A 19,693-nucleotide genomic window follows, 5' to 3' on the forward strand; every position below is an offset into this window, starting at 1 on the left:
ATGTTGGCAGGGGCACATGCTAGCCTGAACCTCTCCTTATTGGCTAGCATTAATAAATACAATCCAAGTACAACAAAGCTTAAATTCTAATGCTGAGGTTCTGCTGATTGCACTCCATGGGCATATGTAATTTCTCTATTTTTAAAAAACGAACAAAGAATTCTAAAGTTATTGACACAGTAAAAGCAGACTCAGCTGACAAACAGGATGACATGCATAATGCGGTTTACAGTTCAACTTTGGTCCGATCTCTATGGCCACACTAAGTTTTACGAGTGTGCAATTCCAGACAAGTAGATTCATCTAATGCCTAGGCCCAACCTACATGATGGCAGTGGACAAACCAATAGACTAACAAAATTGACATGACAATTCCTCTAACTCTGCAACACAGAAAACAGATCAACTATGTGATTAAAAATGACATTGCAGTATCTTTTTTTTGCAATATATATTGCAATATTTTAGAAATGCTGGGATTTCACAAGAAGTCACTGATCCAACATTTCATGTTATTAATAATGCATGTTTCTTACCCTAAATAAGGGGCTCATTTGTGAATAATGAAGGGTGATGACTAGAAGGGATACAGAAAATTACAGAAAGTTACATCTTTGAATTCATGGCTAAAGGAACCTTCAAAATTAGATTTACATGAGTGACAATTTTTAAAAAACATTTTATTTCAGAATTAAAACCTTTAAAGTATCAAATGTTATTAAAACATTAGTAAAATATGGTATTTGGCAGATATAATGTACACTGAGCTGTAATTTCTGCCAAAATTGCTTTTTTCAAAAGTCTTGAATAAAGGATCTGAATACTTTTGTACACAAGAGATTGAGTTTTTGACTCATTAAGTGTAATGATTACACTTTAATTAAGTGTAGATTGATGGGTAAAAGTCATTTTTTATATTTGTTTAAATATAATTTTGATTTGAATCTGAAATTCTTTTGGATACATTTATTTTCACTTTCAAGTATATTTAATATTTTTATTATCAGATTTCATGTTTTTAGTTTTATAATTTTAGTACATATTATTAAAGTAAAAAAAAATTGTTTCAGATCTTCCTTTTGACTCTTAGATTGTATTTTTTTTTTTTAGTTTTAGACTTTTATCCCTGATCTGTTGTTGGGAGATGATGCATGGCATGAACTGAAAGGGGTGTGGTATAAGGAGTTACAGCTGACTACAAGAAATATAACCCTACACTTTCTATTCACAATACTCAGTAAAAAACTGATGTAACTGACAAAGTTCTATTAAGCAAGGTGTTCTAGACAGCAGACACTTTTCCATTATGCATTATCATCAAGGAAGTGATGACACAGCCGCCACAGAGCCCTGATCTCAACATCATTGAATCTGTCTGGGATTACAGTTGTGTTCAAAATAATAGCAGTGTGTTTAAAAAAGTGAATAAAGCTCAGAATTCTTATAATAGCTTTTATTTTCATACACACAAATGCATTGAGAACACTGCACATTCTTTTCCAAATCAAAACATGAATTAAAATTGATCAAATGTGTTATTAATTTACAGAAAGTGAAGAAAAGGGAATATTAGGCTGTTCAAAAAAATAGCAGTGTCTGCATTTTTCTTTACAAACTCAAACATTTACTGTTTAAACTGAAAAATGCTTCAATATTTAGCTTTCCTGTAAACCACTAAACTAATAATCAGTTGTATAACCACTGTTTCTGAGAATTGCTTCACATCTGTTTCATGGAGTCAACCAACTTCTGGCACCTGTGAACAGGTATTCCAGCCCAGGACGATTGGACCACATTCCACAATTCCTCTGCATTTCTTGGTTTTGCCTCAGAAACAGCATTTTTGATGTCACCCCACAAGTTTTCTATTGGTTTAAGGTCCGGAGATTGGGCTGGCCAGTCCATAACATTAATCTTGTTGGTCTGAAACCAAGATGTTGCACGCTTACTGGTGTGTTTGGGGTCATTGTCTTGTTGAAACATCCATTTCAAGGGCATTTCCTCTTTGGCATGAGGCAACACGACCTCTTCAAGTATTTGGATGTATTCAAACTGATCCATGATCCCTGGTCTGCGATAAATAGGCCCGACACCATAGTATGGGAAACATCCCCATATCATGATGCTTGCGCCACCATGCTTCACTGTCTTCACAGTGTACTGTGGCTTGAATTCAGTGTTCGGGGGTCGTCTGACAAACTGTCTGCGGCCACTAGACCCAAAAAGAACGATCTTGCTTTCATCAGTCCACAAAATGTTGCTCCATTTCTCTTTAGGCCAGTGAATGTGTTCTTTGGCAAATTGTAACCTCTTCAGCACGTGTCGTTTTTGCAACAATGGGACTTTGCGGGGGCTTCTTGCCGATAGCTTGGCTTCACACAGGCGTCTTCTAACTGTCACAGTACTCACAGGAAACTTTAGACCTTCTTTGATCTCCCTGGAGCTGATCATTGGCTGAGTCTTTGCCATTTTGGCTATTCTTCAATCCATCCGAATGGTAGTTTTCCATTTTCTTCCACGTCTTTCTGGTTTTGGTTGCCATTTTAAAGCATTTGAAATCATTTTAGCTGAGCAGACTATAATTTTCTGCACTTCATTATGTTTTTCCCTCTCCAATCGACTTTTTAATCAAAGTACGCTGTTCTTCTGAACAATGTCTGGAACGACCCATTTGCACCATAACCAGCATGTACAACATCTGCTGCTTTTATACTTTAATAAGGGCCACCTGTTTGACACCCATGTTTTCACAGAATGAATGACCTCACTAACTGAACTTTACACTGCTATTATTTTGAACACGCCCCTTTTAGTTACTTATTCAATTACACAGAATCAGCAGCATGCATGTCATGATGGTTGGGTCTGTTGGTTTTTTATTACTTTATTACACCTACTAGTAAGTTTTTTGCCATGTATAAATATAATTTCTACCAAAAACAGTGATTGATCTGGTTAGTGATGTTGGACTGCTATTATTTTGAACACAACTGTACATAAAGAGACAGAAGGATTTGAGCAAGTCTACATCCACAGATCTACATTAAAACCCAAATTCCTGTGGATCTGTGGTTAGTTTAGAAAAGAGTTCCTTCAAAAACTATGTGCAAGTGTACCTAGAAGAGTCGATGCTGTTTTGAGGGCAAAGGGTGGTCACACCCAATATTGATTTGATTTAAATTTCTCTTTTGTTTATTCACTTTGCATTTTGTTAACTGACAAAAATAAAGTATTAACACTTCAATTTTCAAAAGGATTCTTACCTTGCAGCATATTTCCATACCTGCCTAAACTTTTGCAGAACTGTATATTAATTATATTATAGCATATTTAACTTAATCGTTTATCATACATTGTTTATTTAAACTGCATATCTCTATTTATTTAGCTATTGAATTGGTATGAGATTGGATTTCACTTGATTCCCCAAAGTGTTCTACTAACATATTTTATGATGTGTCTGTGTGTGATGTTGACTGGCACAACAATTTTGTTTTTAATCCATTTAATAAACTGTACAACTTACTTGCATAAAAGACGTTCTGTAAGGATGTCCATATCAAATCAGTGACTGTGTTAACTAGGAATGCACATTCAATTTATTTCTTTTAACTGGTACATTTTATTAGTTGATAGTTAAGCTTTAACCGACAAAATTACCCCCCCAAAAAGTCCCAAAAAATATTGGAAAAAAAACATGATGACTTTCACATACACAGCTTAATGCATTATGCTTTTATTAACTAAAAACATGGCAGTAATTTAAAAAAATAACTTGAATAAAGATAGCATGACTAGAACCAATTCAGCATTCTAAATGAAAATATTTACAAATTTCAAAAACAAACAAAAACAAATTTCTTATAACAAAGGAAAACATTTATTTTTCCCATTTTTTGAACAACAACATGGATTGTCCTTGTGTTTTTGCCTGCTAGTCCCATTCCAGGGACTATGATGTTGACAAAATGTTTGTTGTGCTCTCCATTACTGTCACCGGACCCATCCACCTGTCAGGTCCGGTCAACAGACCCACCTACCTGTCAAGTCCTGTCAGGTAAAACTAAAGTGACTACAACTGTGATTAGGAGCAAAATTAACTTTTTGTTGCCCCATTCAACAAAACATTATTTCCCCAAGGCTTGGAGCCTTTGAATTTGTTTCCTTTAGCACAGTGGTCCCCAACCACCGGGCCGCGGATCGGTACCGGTCCATGGGCTATTAATTACCGGGCCGCACAGAAAGAATGAACTAGAGAGTGCATTTCCGGAGAAAATGCGAGTGTGATTGCCGTGTGGCGGTCAGCGGGCGTGCGCAGGTCGGGGGTGCGCATGTGTTTAGAAGTGGTGCGGTGCGTGGGGTGTGAATACTTTCTCCCAGACAGGCCACTGTATCTGTGCACAAGCTGTGGTGTGAGCACAAGTTCACTCTGGGTGTGTTTGAAACGCCAAACCTGTAAAAAAAATGCATTTCTGCACGTTTCTACTGCTTACAAATCAGTGCTCATTCATTTATATGTGATTATCACTGTAGGGGCCATGGTATTGCGCAATCTATGATCGGCTGTGTGTCATTTACAGCTTTCAGGCATAGTGCACTCACACAGTGCTCACACTTCGGTACCTATTATAGCATTTAGCCATCGCCATTTATTTTAATGCATCCGTTAGCCTTGAAGCTAACGGATATAAATATCTTTGTTTCTGTTGCAACGCGAACGATATGACGCTCACTGCTAAGTGTAACTGCACTATAATTTCATTCTGTGCAGCGTTTTCACCTTAAAAATCGCTAATACTTTAGTTACAGACCAAAATAAGTCAGATTATTTGTCGGCCGGCATTTTCTGCTCTCAGAACGGCCTGAAGATGCCGCCTACGTCATCACGTTGACGTTCTATGGAAAGCCAAAGGTGTCAAGATTTTTGTCCAAAAATTCGGGCAAAAACGGGAATAAATGCCACACGGATGGGCGTATCCGGATGATTTTTTGGATTTGGGCGCTAATTAATGACCCGGTCGATCAAGGGTTGGAACGGCGTTGATAGCTCGAAATTTTTTTCAAAATGAATGGGAGTCATTGGGGAAAAACGGGCACCTTAAAACTGGCACTGTGGGCACAGTGTTGGTTCGATCCAAAAGCTGTATACAAGCAGTCCATTCCCGTATGGGCCGGACGATTTGGCACTGGAACGGGGTCGATATCTCGAAAATTGTGGACGAAGAAAGGGAGACAAAAAACGGGCGGAATGGTAATAATATATTGAAAACGAAAATAACAACTAGAGAGTGCATTTCCGGAGAAAATGCGAGTGTGATTGCCGTGTGCCGGTCGGCGTGCGTGCGCGCTTATCCGAACGCCGTATCTAAGCTGGGAGCAGCGTCAACGGGCCGGACGGCTCAGAGTCGGAACAGCGTCGACATCCGGACGTCTCAGAAACGGGCGTGGCAGGCGGGCGGGGCTGCGTATGACCATGCTGTATCCAAGTCGGGGTGTCATCAGTGGGCTAAACAAATTAGAGTTGGAACGGCGCTGATATCTCGAAATATTAAAAAAGTGGGCGTGGCAGGCGGCGGGACTGCGTATGACCATGCTGTATCCAAGTCGGGGTGTCATCAGTGGGCTAAACAAATTAGAGTTGGAACGGCGTTGATATCTCGAAATATTAAAAAAGTGGGCATGGCAGGCGGGCGGGGCTGCGTATGACCATGCTGTATCCAGGTTGGGGTGTCATTAACTGCCCGGATGATTTACAGTTGGAACGGCGTTGATATCTCGAAATTTTCAAAAAATGAATGGAAGAAAATGGGGCTGAAAACCGGGCGTGGCAGGTGGGCGTGGGTTGGAGTCCCCATGCTGTATCTGAGTCGGGGTTACATCAGTGGGCTTTACAATTTAGAGTTGAAACGGCGTTGATATCTCGAACTTTGAAAAAATGAATGGAAGTGAATGGGGCTCGTATAGGTTAATAAAGGTTATAGAAATAACCATTAAATAACCATTAAAAAAAATGAATGGAAGTCAATGGTATTGCGCAATGTATGATCGGCTGTGTCTCATTTACAGCTTTCAGGCATAGTGCACTCACACTTCGGTCCCTCCTTTAGCATTAGCCATTGCCATTGATTTCAATGCATCCGTTAGCCTTGAAGCTAACGGATAGAAATATCTTTTTTTCTGTTGCAACGCGAACGATATGACGCTCACTGCTTAGTGTCACTGCACTATAATTTCATTCTGTGCAGCGTTTTCACCTTAAAAATCACTAATACTTTAGTTACAGACCAAAATAAGTCAGATTTTTTGTCGGCCGCCATTTTCTGCTCTCAGAACGGCCTGAAGATGCCGCCTACGTCATCACGTTGACGTTCTATGGAAAGCCAAAGGTGTCAAGATTTTTGTCCAAAAATTCTGGCAAAAACGGGAATAAATGCCACACGGATGTGCGTATCCGGATGATTTTTTGGATTTGGGCGCTAATTAATGACCCGGTCGATCAAGGGTTGGAACGGCGTTGATAGCTCGAAATTTTTTTCAAAATAAATGGGAGTCAATGGGGCAAAACGGGCACCTTAAAACGGGCACTGTGCCCACAGTGTTGGTTCGATCCAAAAGCTGTATACAAGCAGTCCATTCCCGTATGGGCCGGACGATTTGGCACTGGAACGGGGTCGATATCTCAAAAATTGCGGACGAAGAAAGGGAGACAAAAAACGAAATACGAAAACGAAAAAACGAATAACAATAGTGTGCTTGCATTCTGCAATCACACTAATAACAATAGTGTGCTTGCATTCTGCAATCACACTAATAACTAGAGAGTGCATTTCCTGCAGAAAATGCGAGTGTGATTGCCGTGTGCCGGTCGGCAGGCGTGCGCAGGTCGGGGGTGCGCATGCGTTTAGAAGTGGTGCGGTGCGTGGGGTGTGAATACATTCTCTCAGACAGGCCACTGTATCTGTGCACAAGCTGTGGTGTGAGCACAAGTTCACTCTGGGTGTGTTTGAAAAGCCAAACCTGTAAAAAAATGCATTTCTGCACGTTTTTACTGCTTACAAATCAGTACTCATTCATTTATATGTGATTATCACTGTAGGGGCCATGGTATTGCGCAATCTATGATCGGCTGTGTGTCATTTACAGCTTTCAGGCACAGGGCACTCACACTTCGGTCCCTCTTTTAGCATGTAGCAATTCCCATTGATTTTAATGCATGCGTTAGCCTTGAAGCTAACGGATATAAATATCTTTGTTTCTGTTGCAGCGCGAACGATATGACGCTCACTGCCAAGTCTAACTGCACTATAATTTCATTCTGTGCAGTGTTTTCACCTTAAAAATAACTAATACTTTAGTTACAGACCAAAATAAGTCAGATTTTTTGGCGGCGGCCATTTTCTGTTCTCAGAACGGACTGAAGATGCCGCCTACGTCATCACGTTGACGTTCTGTGGAAAGCCAAAGGTGTCAAGATTTTAGTCCAAAAATTCGGGCAAATACGGGCATAAATGCCACAAGGATGGGCGTATCCGGATGATTTTTTGGATTTGGGCGCTAATTAATGACCCGGTCGATCAAGGGTTGGAACGGCGTTGATAGCTCGAAATTTTTTTCAAAATGAATGGGAGTCAATGGGGCAAAACGGGCACCTTAAAACGGGCACTGTGCCCACAGTGTTGGTTCGATCCAAAAGCTGTATACAAGCAGTCCATTCCCGTATGGGCCGGACGATTTGGCACTGGAACGGGGTCGATATCTCGAAAATTGCGGACGAAGAAAGGGAGACAAAAAACGGGCGGAATGGCAATAATATATTGAAAACGAAAATAACAATAACAATAGTGTGCTTGCATTCTGCAATCACACTAACTAGAGAGTGCATTTCCGGAGAAAATGCGAGTGTGATTGCCGTGTGGCGGTCGGCAAGCGTGCGCAGGTTGGGGGTGCGCATGTGTTTAGAAGTGGTGCGGTGCGTGGGGTGTGAATACTTTCTCCCAGACAGGCCACTGTATCTGTGCACAAGCTGTGGTGTGAGCACAAGTTCACTCTGGGTGTGTTTGAAAAGCCAAACCTGTAAAAAAATGCATTTCTGCACGTTTGTACTGCTTACAAATCAGTACTCATTCATTTACATGTGATTATCACTGCAGGGGCCATGGTATTGCGCAATCTATGATCGGCTGTGTCTCATTTACAGCTTTCAGGCATAGTGCACTCAGACTTCGGTCCCTCTTTTAGCATTTAGCAATTCCCATTGATTTCAATGCATCCGTTAGCCTTGAAGCTAACGGATAGAAATATCTTTTTTTCTGTTGCAACGCGATCGATTTGACGCTCACTGCCAAGTCTAACTGAAGTATAATTTCATTCTGTGCAGCATTTTTACTTTAAAAATCACTAATACTTTAGTTACAGACCAAAATAAGTTCGTTTTCAAATCGGCAGCCATGTTGCTTTTTCGGAACAGTCCGAGGTGGTTGCCTACGTCATCACGTTGACGTGTTATGGAAGGCCAAAGGTGTCAAAATTTTTCTCTCAAAATTCGGGCAAAAACGGGCATAAATGCCACACAAATGGGCGTATCCAGATGATTTTTTGGATTTGGGCGCTAATTAATGACCCGGTCCATCAAGAGTTGGAACGGCATTTATAGCTCGAAATTTGTTTCAAAATGAATGGGAGTCAATGGGGCAAAACGGGCACCTTAAAACGGGCACCTTAAAACGGGCACTGTGCCCACAGTGTTGGTTCGATCCAAAAGCTGTATACAAGCAGTCCATTCCCGTATGGGCCGGACGATTTGGCACTGGAACGGGGTCGATATCTCGAAAATTGCGGACGAAGAAAGGGAGACAAAAAACGGGCGGAATGGCAATAATATATTGAAAACGAAAATAACAATAACAATAGTGTGCTTGCATTCTGCAATCACACTAATTAGAGATTGCTAGAAAGCAGTTTTCACTGCTTCTGTTTCAGGTGTTATTGTCTTATTGTCACCCCTAGGTGGGAGCAGCGTCTTGTTGCAGCTCATTTTACATCGTTTGTGAGCACTACTATTAAGTAATATTAAATCCTCCCATCCCCGCCGGTCTGTGAAATTATATCTTATATAAAACCAGTCCGTGGTGCAAAAAAGGTTGTTAAACGCTGCTTTACACACTTCAGTGGGGGCTTCTTTCAGGGTTTCTTTCTCTCCTCTTGGCACCCCTCCACCTTTGTTTAGCTACAAACATTCTTTGTTTAAAATCTACATGTTCCTGTTACTGTTCTACATTACTGCCATGCTACCTGTGTTGACACAAAACTTTTGATAAAATGATAACCATCAATTAATGATGGTTGATCATCGGTTAAAGAAAACTGGCAAGCAATTAGCATGCAGGCATTAGAACTGGACATCATAAAGATGTTATAAAACCTGCTGGTAATGTCCCAGTTTCAAAAACCACATGATTCTACTTATTTGCACTTTGTTTTTTGAGTTACTATTCCTGAAGCAAATGGAGCACTTTTAAAAGCATCACTTTAAAGTAACTTGATGTCAGATCTGTTGCCTGTCACTGACATTATTTAATTAGGGGGTGATGCGTCGATGTAATCGATTACGAAAATACCTCGATTTGTAAAAACGTGCGTCGACGCGTCGCAAAGATGGCCACGCCCACTAAAAACAGATTTCTCTGGGGAAGCTGCGGCTAAAAAACTCTACCACGAGCATCTAAAGTTTAGGAGTGTTTTTCACAAAGATACAACAATATGGTGCTCTGTAAACTTGAAAGTGAAGATGGTTTATTATAGCTGTACGACTTGTATGCACATGAAACACAAGCATCCCGAAGCGCATTTTCATGACGTCAGCAAAACACGCCGGTAAGTTTGTTTACATTTACTTCTTCACCCTAGCGTTATATATTAGGGTTATTAACACATGTAGCTCAGGTGCTAATGTTAGTAAGTAGTCGCTGTTAGTAGTAGATTATCTGTCTTCATCGCCCCATGTTAGTAAAATAAATCTACCAATTGAAGTAATTTCTGCACCGTTGCAGTTGCGGTTACGTAATGTAGCAGCGTGCATTGTGTAAGATTGTTATTCACCCGTTTTATATTTTTTCTGTTTACTTTAATGGCGCGTTAGAGAAAGAGAATAGATTAAACTAACATTACAGCCTGTCTCTACAGCCTGTAAATCGTTTTATTTCTTATTTGCACTTCATCGATGTAAAAATACATTTACCAGTGATTACCGTAAACGAGGCTGAAGTTAGTTACTTATTCGCGGCTTCCGATTCGTTTAGTTACTTATTCGCAGCTTCTTATTTAGCGGCTGAAGTTGGTTCCTTATTCATAAAGGGAGCGTTCGCCATGGATATTTGCTGCACACTTTATATTTTACCGACATAAATCAACTAAATGAAGACGTGAACATAATTTTTTTTGGGCTGATTCTCATCGTGATATTGTCAATGTAAAAATGTGATTCAAATATAATTAAAATATTTACTTTGTAAAATATTTTTTCAATTCATTCTTTCAGGCTGCATTTCCACTGTAAGGAAAACCTATTTTTATTCAGAAGCATACTGGTGGCATAATTCAAGTCGGGCCAGACAAATAACAAATCCATTATACAGAACTGGTCCCTCTCTGTAAGAAAAAGTTGATTTTAGACTATTTTGTATAAATAAAGCAATGTGTAAGCTTCATTCCTTTTCATTGAAAGAGTAATGTGTAGACTGTTCTATGTTTATAAAGATGCACATTTTGTTGCATACTGTATTTGATAAATAATGTTCCATTTTATACTATCTTGGCTAGTCATATTCTCTTGAATATTGCTCTCTCAACTTAGGAAGTGAACTTGAGTGAAGAGTAAAGATGGTTAGATGTTTCTTGGATGGTGAAACTTTCATGCAACTACTTGCATGTAGCATAATTTCTGTGCAACTTGACATTGCACTTTACAGTCTTAAATTAAAGTGCAATTTAATTTAAGGTACGTTTCAAGCAACCAGAATTACTGGAAAGTTGAACTGTGTAAAGCCTGCTTTAGAAGAAATAATGGTAGTCATTTGCTAGTTCTATTGTTGTATAGGGGAAGAAAACGATCAAAAAGAATAGCCATAACTACCAGACAATTTCCCAATGCTAGGTAAGAACATGTTGAGGTACAGCGGTCTGTCTAAAACAAGATGATTAAAGAGGATACATAAACAATGTATTAAATATTTCACATTTGTTTCAACCTACAAAGAGAATTAAAAAAAATATTCCTCTGCACAAGATATCTGATTTGGAGGTATGAAATTAGTTGTCCTTTTTGAGAGAAGAGGGCTAGATCTGGCCAGATGCTGAAATAGGCTTTGAAAATACCAATGGAAATTGAATTTGAGGAATACATTTTTGATGAATGGAATCACAATTGGCAGGTCAGTGTAAAACAAGATTTTTGTACAGGGAAAAACCTGATGGTGATGGACTTATTGTTTGTCTGTCTATGCATGAATAATGCCTTCAGTATAGCTTTTAAACGTCTTTAAAATACAGTCTTAAATTGCACTAGATGTAGCATGTTGCCAGTTAATTTGAATCAATTTTCATGTGCACCATTGCTGAGTGTGCCATGTTGGCAGTTAGATTTTAGGTATAGAATGAACTTGGGCCAGTCTAAAATCTACTTTTTCTTACAGAGAGGGACCAGTTCTGTATAATGAATTTGTTATTTGTCTGGCCCGACTTGAATTATGCCACCAGTATGCTTCTGAAATTGCTCCTTTGAATCAATTTTCATGTGCATCATTGCTGAGTGTGCCATGTTGGCTATAGATTTTAGGTATAGAATGAACTTGGGCCAGTCTAAAATCAACTTTTTCTTACAGAGGGGGACCAGTTCTGTATAATGGATTTGTTATTTGTCTGGCCCGACTTGAATTATGCCACCAGTATGCTTCTGAAATTGCCCCTTTGAATCAATTTTCATGTGCACCATTGCTGAGTGTGCCATGTTGGCTATAGATTTTAGGTATAGAATGAACTTGGGCCAGTCTAAAATCAACTTTTTCTTACAGAGAGGGACCAGTTCTGTATGATGGATTTGTTATTTGTCTGGCCCGACATGAATTATGCCACCAGTATGCTTCTGAATAAAAATAGGTTTTCCTTACAGTGGAAATGCAGCCTGAAAGAATGAATTGAAAAAATATTTTACAAAGTAAATATTTTAATTATATTTGAATCACATTTTTACATTGACAATATCACGATGAGAATCAGCCAAAAAAATTTATGTTCACGTCTTCATTTAGTTGATTTATGTCGGTAAAATATAAAGTGTGCAGCAAATATCCATGGCGAACGCTCCCTTTATGAATAAGGAACCAACTTCAGCCGCTAAATAAGAAGCTGCGAATAAGTAACCAAACGAATCGGAAGCCGCGAATAAGTAACTAACTGCAGCCTCGTTTACCGTAACTACATATTACACCAGAATGAAGTAATTCCCAGTTATATAACCATTTTAAGTTTGAAGTCTAGTTTTTAAGTAGAACATTAATTCTATATTTCAGGTAAAGAGTTGCAGCAATTTGAATTTGGGGTCTAGTGTTTTTCTGATGAGACATCTGATAACACAGTAGTCATTATGCCCCCATTACTGTAATTCTGATAAGCTTTGTTTCTCTTTTTAAGGGTCAAGCAAAGAAGTGTGGATGACTTTTCAAACAAGCTGGAATATGCAAAGAAAGAATTCCTGTTGTACTGCACATGTGTATATTATATATTACAAATAAAGGCATTCTATATTCCTTTACTTGAATTTTACAAGCTCTTCCTTTAATATAATGGGAGATATAATGTTTGACATTAAAATAAAGGTACCTATTACTGGAGGTATTTTTTTGCATACTGCCCTGAAGTGCATATTGTGTTAAGAAAAGATTAGAGAAAATATTGAAACATTAAGATGAATTCTGTTTTTCATTATTTTATGTTAGCGCAAACATAAACCCCTTTAAAATAAACAGTAAATAAGTTTAGACTAATCGATTAATCGAAAAAAAAAAAAACATTAGATTAATCGATAAGAAAATAATCGTTAGGTGCAGCCCTATATTTCATACTGGCTAATTTTGAAAAATAGGCCAAGACATGAAACCTCTTCATTTAGTCCCACCATCACTTGCTAACTATTTCATGTGTGGCGGTAAAGAATTACATCACAGGCTAGATCTCGGACTAAAATGATTAAGACCTGTCCCTAGGCATAACTAATCAATTTATGGAATACTGGTTAAATGATATATGGGCCTCCCATCAGGGAGGCATTAGGTTAATCAACATTATGTTTTATAAGTATTGACTGGTATTTATTAGGGTAAAATTAAGCATGGTCCTTTTTGTGTGAAGTTTGCGCACACAAACTGTGTCTACGTGGGTTTCCTCCAGGTGCTCCGATTTCCTCACACAGGTCCAAAAACATGCAGTCATTCCAACTGTAGCTTTGCCCATTGCCCCAAGTGTGTGTGTGCCCTCTGATGGACTGGCAACCTGTCTGAGGCATTTCATGCCTTTCACCCAATAAATCGGACTCACGGTGACCCTCGCCAGGGTTAAGCAGTGGTAAAATGAACAGTGAATGAATGAATTAAATAAATGTTATTGTAATTAAAATGTTATTGGAACATATCCAGCTGTTTAGGGGTCAGCAAATAAAATATATAGTAAGTAAGGTTTTAAAGAATAGTAATGCTCAGATTACATTAATAACTTTTGTCACTTTACAGCTGAAACTTTTATAAAAACCACATGCACACTCAAACTCAGACACATAAACTCACATGCACACACATACACACACACAAGCATCCTTTGGATATGCCAGAAGCTAGCTTAAAGACATGGGCACCACTGAAGGAGTTCATGTCTATATGGGCGCACACAAAAATATAATAAAATAAGAAAATTTTATATTATAAAATTTGGTAAACGTGCTATACATTATACAACAATATACATCTTTGATTCCAAAATGGTTTAGTAAATAAAGTGCAAATAAAAACAGAAAGCAAAAAATTGTACAGTGTAAAGTAATTTGTCTTTTGTGTGAAAACACAAGCTTAAGAATACTAGCAATGCCACTACTGAGTACTACGGAGTAAGAGGATTCAGTGGTTTAATGAAAGGCACAATCTTTTAAAAGCAAGAATAGGAGAAAAACAGAGAAAAAAATTATTGTAAAAATAAATTTGCTTCATAATTCATTTTGAAAAGGTAAACTGTGATGTGACATAATGTAAGTCTTTTTGTTTTAATGTTTAATGTAATCAGTATGGTTTAAAGCTCATTAAAATCTGAAATTATACCTCAAATGATAAAAATATGTCATTTTAAATGTAAGTAAATTACTAGTATAAATAACAGTATAAACACTATGTACTGTATCTCTGGGTTTAGAGGGCTACAACTGTCACATTCCTAATATCAAGCCACTCCTGAGACAATGGCAAAATTGCTTTACAATGGGCTAAGAAGAAAAAACACATCCATCTACCAGAAGTTTTAGAGCACTTCATACTTCCACCTGTTAACAAGCTTCATGGAGATGCCAATTTCTTTTTCCAACAGAACTTGGCATCTGCCCAAATTACCAAAACTACTACAAAATGGTTTGCTGATCATGATATTACTGTGCTGACTCTCTGGACCTAAACCCCATAAAGAATCTATGGGGTATTGTCAAGACGAATGTGCCAAACACCCGATCCAGCAATACAGATGAGTTGAAGGCCACTATCAAAGCAACCTGGGCTTCAGTAACATCTCAACAGTGCCACAAGCTACTTGCCTCCATGTTATACTACACTAATGCAGTAACTTGTCATAAAGGAGCCCCAATTAAGTATTGAGTGTATAAATGAAAATATTTCACTTTACACAGAACGAATATACAATTTATGAAAATGTTCCTCCTAAATAAATAATAAACAAATATGAGATTTTTACAATATTCCCATTTTTGCAAAATAGTCACTAGCATTTTAAAAGATTAAGAGAAATGTGTGTAAGGGCAAGGCTAAAAACCAATATTAAATGCCCATGATATTTGATTTCTCAGATGGCACTGCATTTAAAGTTTAAATGCTTTTGTAATTAATATTACTTCCCCCTCTTGGAAACTTGGACACTACAGAAGAAAAGTGGAGGACAATCTGCGGTGAGGCAAGGTATGAGAGTTGTGGAATGGGATTAAATAGGTTTTAGGCTACAAACTGCCTAGCAATCAACAGGCAACTTGGTGTACGCAAATGAGCTAAACACTTCAAGAGAGTTGATAACGGGCAGTCCGTATACATCCATATTCCACAGCACCCTCTTGTGTGCTCTTTTACACTTTTATAATGCTTGCTCCTGATGCTGTCCTCCTCTGCTACGCCCAAAAACCTGTTCATAAACAACTGATCTATTGAGGGAAAAATATTAGGGAAGGGAAAAAGAAGCATATACATAGAGCTGACTGGGCACACTTTAAAAATCGTCATATTTTTTACTTTTCAAGTTCAAGTCGACTGTACTAAGGGTATTTCAGGGTAAATAACTTTTCCCAATTAAAATTTTTTTTTGCATATTTGTCACACCTCTGTTTTCAGATTAACGAACTACTAAATCAAATAAATCAGTTAACCAAATTCAATTGACAATTGGGTTTCATTTCACAAGCCACACCCAGGCATGATCACTGTCAAACCTGTTGAATCTTAACACAACTTAAATAGAACCTGTCTGGCAATGTAAAGCACAAAAGGTCTCAAAAAGCAGCGTAAAAAGCCACATTTTAAAGAAATTCAAATGCAAATGCAAAACAAAGTCATACAAATCTACCAGTCTGGAAAGAATTACAAAGCCATTCCCAATGCTCTGGAACTCCACTGAACCACAAAGCCATTATCCATCAATGGAGAAATTTAGAACAAGATTTCACCAAGACTACATCAATGACTCAACCAGGAGGTCTCAAAAGAACCCAGACTGCCATCTAAAGAGCTGCAGGGCTTACTTGCCTCAGTTAAGGTTAATATACACAATTACACAATAAGACAGACACTGGGCAAAATGGATTTCATATTAGAGTTGCAAAGTGCAAACCAGTGCTAACAAAAAGTAACATTCAAGTAACATTTGCCAAAAGCATTTAGATGACCCCCAAGACTTTTGGGATAATATTATGTGGCCTAATTAGCCAAAGGTGAAACATTTCGAAAGACATGTCCCGTTACATCGGGAATAAAGCTAAAACCACATTCTACCATAAGAACATCATAACAACAGCCAAGCAAGGTGGTGGTAGTGTGATGGTCTTTGCTTCCACGAAACCTGGATGACTTGTCAGAATTGATGGAACCATGAATTATGTTAGAAAACTTGAACAAGAATGTCTGCCTGTCAGTTTGTGACCTAAAGCTCAAGCACATTTGGGTGACAATGATCCGAAGCACGAAAGCAAGTCCAAAAAATTAATCCTCTTATTCTGTTTGGGCTCCCTGAGACCTAAAGAGCATCTTTAACAGCTTACAAAATATTTTAATCAGCTTGACACTTCATGACTTTTCCTAATTTTATAGAAACTGCAAATAGACAATGCGTTTATATTGATATTTTGTTCCAAACACCCCCTAGTCTATACACTACAAGGCAGTAACATGTGACATATCAGCAAAACCAGAAAAAGTTAAAATGTCCTGGATTATTGACCAAATGTCACCTGCCGTGTCTAAATGAAAGGTGGGATGAGTTGCTATCATGCATCACAATACAATACAAACAGACTTATTATCATTAAGTGGGCTACAGCCACCATAGGGCTCAAATTGGACTTTTTTGGTATATTGTACAGTCCAAAGTCCACTTTTTTGTATGTGAGTATTGTGTTTTATAACACTCCAAATATTTTAATGTGAGACAGGCCTGTGAAAGTAGGTTTGTTAGGTGCTCAGGCTATGTAATGAATATAGCTATGACTTAAGTATTGCCCTTCCAACACTGAAAGTGCAGTTGGTAATTGTTACTGACAGCAGGCACTTGTGTCCCCTGTCAGTGTTTTAAAGTTTTACATTGACACCACAATGTCCAGCTCATGCCAACATGCTTGCACATATCCCATGTCTAAATATGCCATTTTTAATTGTTGTAATCAGTATTAAAGTATCAAATTACTTATGGGGTCAGAAACTGGAGGTATTTCTGAGTCTGCTGGAAATATTTGCCGAATTTTACACAGACAACAGGACAATATATATAAAATTATTAAGTGGATGACAATTAAGTTTGCGATATGATCAGTGTGTGACGTCCCCTTTTTAGTCTCACACGGGGTGTGGAACAGATTTAGTTAAATGCCATGTGTTCTATGGATATTGTAGAGCTAATCATTTTAAGTCGTTTTTTTCTAAAAGGCCACACCTACCTGCAAATGCGAACGCTTGAGCCGCGGTCACCCACGTGGGGTGTGAGATGTGACAGAATCCTTACAAGTTTCTAATCGCCCGAGTTTCGTGTGTGGCCAATAACACCCAGTCTGGTAATGACGAATTAGAGAATATGCAGGAAAGGAGTAAAAACAAGGACACAAGAGAGCAATAAGCAAAGATAATCTACGAACACTTACGTTTTACTGGCCACACTCATAACATGTAAATGTTTCTTCTTTACCTATCCTGTTTAGAACCCGTATTCAGAGAACACCGGCGACGTCCCTTTTTTTTTTTAAACAGACATGCAAAATGGCGAATTCGAGTAAAAAAGCTCGCGTTATAATTAAAAGCTGATTTAGCAGTAGCTTATTCTGTCAGTTATTTCCAGCATCTGTTAGAGATATTGCTAGATTAAAAGAAGCGAAAACCATAGCACGGTAACGGACCGGTAAACACAAAGTATGCCTGCTTACCTCGGGGTTTTGCCCGTTTGCCAAATCTTGTCTTGGAGGCCGCGTACTGTACGAACCTACTGTGCGAATTTTGGCTTATGCGCTAGTCTGTCCTGCCTTTTGGCAATTAGATGTAAAAACCTGGAACACTCGCGCGTTGCTAATATCATTCGACCATTTTAATAGAAAACCTAACGTTCCTGTTTCTGCTTAATACGGAGTCTGAACGGAGGCGTTTGAGGCGGCTCGACGTAATGCCGTTCACTCATGACGAAAAGGGTCATACTTAAACTGTGGCTAGCTGGCTAAATAACGTTATTCAGGTTATTCTTGTAAGCGAGATAATGTGTGTATTCTTTTTTAGACAATGGTGCGTGCAAAAAATGTTGGCATAACATACTTTGATAGTTACTATATCAATTAGTTACTATTACAGTACAGTTACTATACTGTAAACAAACAAACAAAAAAACTTAAAATATATACTCTTCAAATAGGAAAATATTAATATAATGAATGGCATTGTAGCTGTTTAGGTATTTAATATTTCATGGTAAAATTTTATATTTACCGATCCCCAGGTGGGGCGGTCTGGATTCTTTCTGTGTCGAGTTTGCATGTTCTCCCCGTGTCTGCGTGGGTTTCCTCCGGGAGCTCCGTTTCCTCCCACAGTTCAAAAACATGCAAGTAAGGTGAATTGGAGATACAAAATTGTCCATGACTGTGTTTGACATTAAACTTGTGAACTGATGAATCTTGTGTAACAAATAACGACCGTTTCTGTCATGAATGTAACCAAAGTGTAAAAAAAACGACGTTAAAATCCTAATAAACAAACCTTAATATAACAAGGGAGAATACAAATTTAGTTCTTTATTAGTAATAGTTGTAGTAGTAGCAGAAGTAGTTTTAGTATTGTGATTGCTGTAATTATTGCTAATTATTCCTGTTTATTGCTTTTTATGGTGTTTTTGTTTGGTTACTATCATTTACACAGTTTGTATTTATGCATTCACTGTCTGTTTTATCACCATTTTATTCTGATCAGGGTCATGGTGAGTCCAACTTCTTTTCCTTGGCCTTTGTCCCGTTCGGTTGCGGGGTCAGCTCTCAGCGGATCATGATCCGCACATCGATTTGGCACAATTTTTACGCCAGATGCCCTTCCTGACACAACCCTCCCTATTTTATCCCGCACTACAATGCACTGGTTTGTGCATCTAGCGGCTAGGTATCTATAGGACAATTCAGTGTTTCCAATTAGCCTGGTGGCATGTTTTTGGATTGTGGGAGGAAACCGGAGCACCCGGAGGAAACCCACGCGGACACGGGGAGAACATGCAAACTCCACACAGAAAGGACCCGGACCGCCCCACCTGGGGATCGAACCCAGGACCTTCTTGTTGTGAGGCGACAGTGCTACCCACTAAGCCACCGTGCCGCCCTGTCATGGTGGGTCCAACTAAATGACCAAAATTCTGAAGTTTTAGTCAGAAGTTTTAAGCAGGTGTGCTTTCAAAAATTGTTGTGTTAACAGTTTAATTACAAATTAACAAAATGCAAAGTGAATGAACAAAAGAGAAACCTTCACCATGCTTCGCTTGTTGCCTGCATACACTCCTTATTGTACCACTCTCCAGTTCTTCGGGGAACAAACTGCCTTCTGTTACAACCAAATATTTAAAATTTTGACTCATTATTCCAGAGCACCTGCCCTTCAATGTATCCAATGTTTTGTCATTTTTTTTACCTCTCCTGATTCTTCAAATTTCTTTA

The 19,693-nt window shown here is 38.5% G+C and overlaps 1 protein-coding gene and 1 long non-coding RNA gene across 2 annotated transcripts in view; one reads left to right on the forward strand and one right to left on the reverse strand.

Moving 5' to 3' along the window:
* Positions 1–18,186, reverse strand: part of znf512b (zinc finger protein 512B) — a 50,884-nt gene extending 32,698 nt beyond the window's left edge. Inside the window, exons 1-2 of the mRNA XM_063016048.1 lie at positions 18,114–18,186; positions 17,459–17,518 (exon numbers count right to left, since the gene is read on the reverse strand). Of these exons, the coding sequence (XP_062872118.1) occupies positions 17,459–17,518; positions 18,114–18,186 (133 nt within the window). The remainder of the gene's footprint in view (positions 1–17,458; positions 17,519–18,113) is intronic.
* Positions 9,683–12,808, forward strand: LOC134333707 (uncharacterized). Its single transcript, XR_010015403.1, has 2 exons — positions 9,683–9,873; positions 12,688–12,808. It is a non-coding gene; the product is annotated as an uncharacterized LOC134333707 (long non-coding RNA).
* Positions 18,187–19,693: the final 1,507 nt, after the last annotated feature.

The sequence above is a fragment of the Trichomycterus rosablanca genome, chromosome 19 (genome assembly GCF_030014385.1).
Source record: "Trichomycterus rosablanca isolate fTriRos1 chromosome 19, fTriRos1.hap1, whole genome shotgun sequence".
NCBI classification, from domain to species: domain Eukaryota; kingdom Metazoa; phylum Chordata; class Actinopteri; order Siluriformes; family Trichomycteridae; genus Trichomycterus; species Trichomycterus rosablanca.